Here is a 2856-nt window from a genome sequence, read left to right on the forward strand (position 1 = left end):
TATGCTATCGGTTGACAGCAGGCTGCACAGCCCTGAGCTAGCCGTATTGAATTGAAAATAAGTTGAATGTATTGAGTAAAAAATTAGTAAGAAGAGAAAAAAGATGAAATATAAAGAACAGCAAGAGCCAGAAGAAACCCCCTAAAAACCAGAACACTAGCAGAGCATGCAGACACAGGCGGCAGCTACGAAGACTCAACTGGGGGATGAAAGAAACAAAAAGACGAGGGTTTGTTGAGGGTTTTATGAGGGTTTGCCTGCTGAGGGTTTGTTGAATGAGGGTTTGAGGTTCAGGGTTAGGGTTTAGCGCTGGGGTTTGGTTGGTGAGGGTTTGTTCTCTGTGAAGCTCTTCTTCTGTGTGAATAAGAAGAAATAAAACCACAAAAAATAATAAAATATTAAAAAAAACGAAAAAAAAAACACAGATACTTGGGGGCTGGGCTGGCTGGCTGTGTCGTCAGACATGCTGCTGGTATGCATGCAAGGATGCATGCGCTGCTTGTATTGGTATATTCGCTTTCTTCGGGCTTTGTGGTTATAAAGAATATTCAGATGCATCTGTTTCATCAAATTGCTAAAAAATAACTTAAATTTGCTCTCTGTAGAGCTGAAACTTGCATTGACTGCTGCAGGTTGTCGCTGTGGGGAGGCCCAACCGGGCGGGTGCATCTGAGGGGGAAACCGGGTGTTTTTCATGAATAAAAATTGAAATAAATTGTATATATTTAATAAATATTGTATTTTATTAAAGTTTTTCTGGAAGATCGCATAAAATTCGAGTAATTAACCGCAGGTTTCCACCTTTTCTTGTTGAAGATGACGGAGCCGTCAGTGAGCGTCGATCAGTTTCCTGTGGAGGATTTATTGAATATTCATCAAATGATATTTCTTCCGAGTACTTTAGATTTATTAATTACTCATTTAGAGAAAGGAATAGCACAAGGAGGAGCCTCACCTGATCTATGTTCCGCTGTATTGCGTCTGTATTTGTTGTATCCCCAGTGCGCGAATGCAGAAGTTGTAAGAAAAATACTTATACAAAATATCGTAGCTCTCCCTGAAAATCAATTTGGTTACTATGCATGCATCTCTCCCTCTCACTTTCCAGCCCCAGAAGATGAAAAACGAGTGCAAGATATACTCACCCTTCAGGAGCACCTAGAGGCTTGCAACTTCAAAGCAGTAAGCTCACGGCCACCCCTGCACCACAGCATGCAGCAGCAGCAGCAGCAGCAGCAGGAGAAGCAATGTCTATGGCTCCCAGGTGCAGCAATAGCTTCTGTTTGCTAGCTGTTGTTTCTCTGGTTTTCGCTGCGTCTATCCCTGGGGTGTACGTGCACCTGTGCATATGCATGCATACGCTGTTCGCTGTTTCAGAACTTCACTTCTCTCTTTTCGGCTTTTGTGGTGTTGTATATGAATTGCCGTGCATACATGCTCATGTTACAGCAGCACCAGCAGCAGCAGCAGCAGCAGCAGCAGCAGAAACAGCAACAGCAGCAGCAACAGCGATCGTTCGTTACATCTTTGATTCTCTGTCTCGATGGTGTATGTTTGTGTTTCTGCTGTTTGTATTCCTGCCTTTGGCACTAAACATGCTTGATTTAGTTTAGAGTTCAACTCCTGCATGCAACTACCACCACCACCATCATCATCATTAGCAGCAGCAGCAGCAATAGCAGCAGCAACAATATCAGCAGCACCATCACCACCATCACCACCATCACCAGCATCATCATCATCATCATCATCATCATCATCATCATCAGCAGCAGCAGCAGGAGCATCAGCAGCAGCTGCAGCAGCAGCAGCAGGAATATAGATGCATGCATGCATGCGTGTGTGTGTGTGCAGGCGTGGGCTATGCTGCGGGAGCCAGATATGGTGGATGTGCTGCATACACCCGGTGTTGTGGATGCATTGCGGCGGTATGTATGTGAGGTGTTGCAGCAAACGTTTTCAACTATATCTTTGTATGATTTTTGTCAGTTACTGAATCTAAACAACAACAACAGCAGCAGCAGCAGCAGCAGCAGCAGCAGCAGCAACAGCAGCAGCAGCAGCAGCAGCAGCAGTACTGCTGCTGCAGCAGATGAAAAAGTAGAGAAACTTATAAAAGCAAGAGGATGGACTATAGAAGACAGCAGCAACGGCAGCAGCAAAGTTGTAAGGCTCACACCCAAAGACAACGAATCCCCCAAAGCTGTTGCTACCCGGGCCTCTGTCGCTCACAAAACAGCAGAAAAATATCTATCTCCCGAGGGTTTACAGCAGTGTCTTGCTCTCTTACAATCCTAAATACCAGCAGCAGCAGCAGCAGCAGCAGCAGCAGCAGCAGCAGTTGCTGCTGCTGCGGAGGCGGCGACAGCAGGATGAGACAGACTGCGGCAGCAACACAGATACAAACTGCGACAGAAGCAGCAGCAGCAGCAGCAACAGCAGCAGCAGCAGTGGCAGCAGCAGCAGCAGCAGCAGCAGCAGCAGTGGCAGCGAAGCCGGATTTTCATTTCAGGACGCCTCCTATTTGAAGGGCTACGCCTCATACTGCAGCGTCATATAATTCTACTCGCTGCAGCAGCAGCAGCAGCAGCTGCTGCAGCAGCTGCAGCAGCAGCAGCAGCAGCAGCAGAAGCTGTTTGTTGATTTTTGCTGCAGCAGCAGCAGCAGCAGTTTGTCGGTTTGCTGCAGCGCGCTATAGTAGTGCTGTATATACCCCCCTTCTTTGGGGTTCATACAAACAACAAAACAAACAAACAAATAAATAAATAAAACAAATAAATTAATTATTTTAAATAAATAAATTAAAAAAAAAAAAAAAATAAAAAAAAATAAAAAAAAAACAGCAAAGTGCTTTCT

General features: G+C 45.2%; 1 protein-coding gene across 1 annotated transcript in view; it reads left to right on the forward strand.

The window, feature by feature from the left end:
- Positions 1-1434: 1434 nt before the first annotated feature.
- Positions 1435-2856, forward strand: part of EMH_0047480 (eukaryotic translation initiation factor 3 subunit 11, putative) — a gene marked incomplete at both ends in the record, with an annotated part of 3078 nt that continues 1656 nt past the window's right edge. The window contains 2 exons of the mRNA XM_013496288.1: positions 1435-1548; positions 1855-2166. Coding sequence (XP_013351742.1) covers positions 1435-1548; positions 1855-2166 — 426 coding nt within the window. The remainder of the gene's footprint in view (positions 1549-1854; positions 2167-2856) is intronic.

This window comes from Eimeria mitis, genomic scaffold (assembly GCF_000499745.2).
Source record: "Eimeria mitis Houghton genomic scaffold, Emh_scaff2021, whole genome shotgun sequence".
In the NCBI taxonomy this organism is placed as follows: Eukaryota; Apicomplexa; class Conoidasida; order Eucoccidiorida; family Eimeriidae; genus Eimeria; species Eimeria mitis.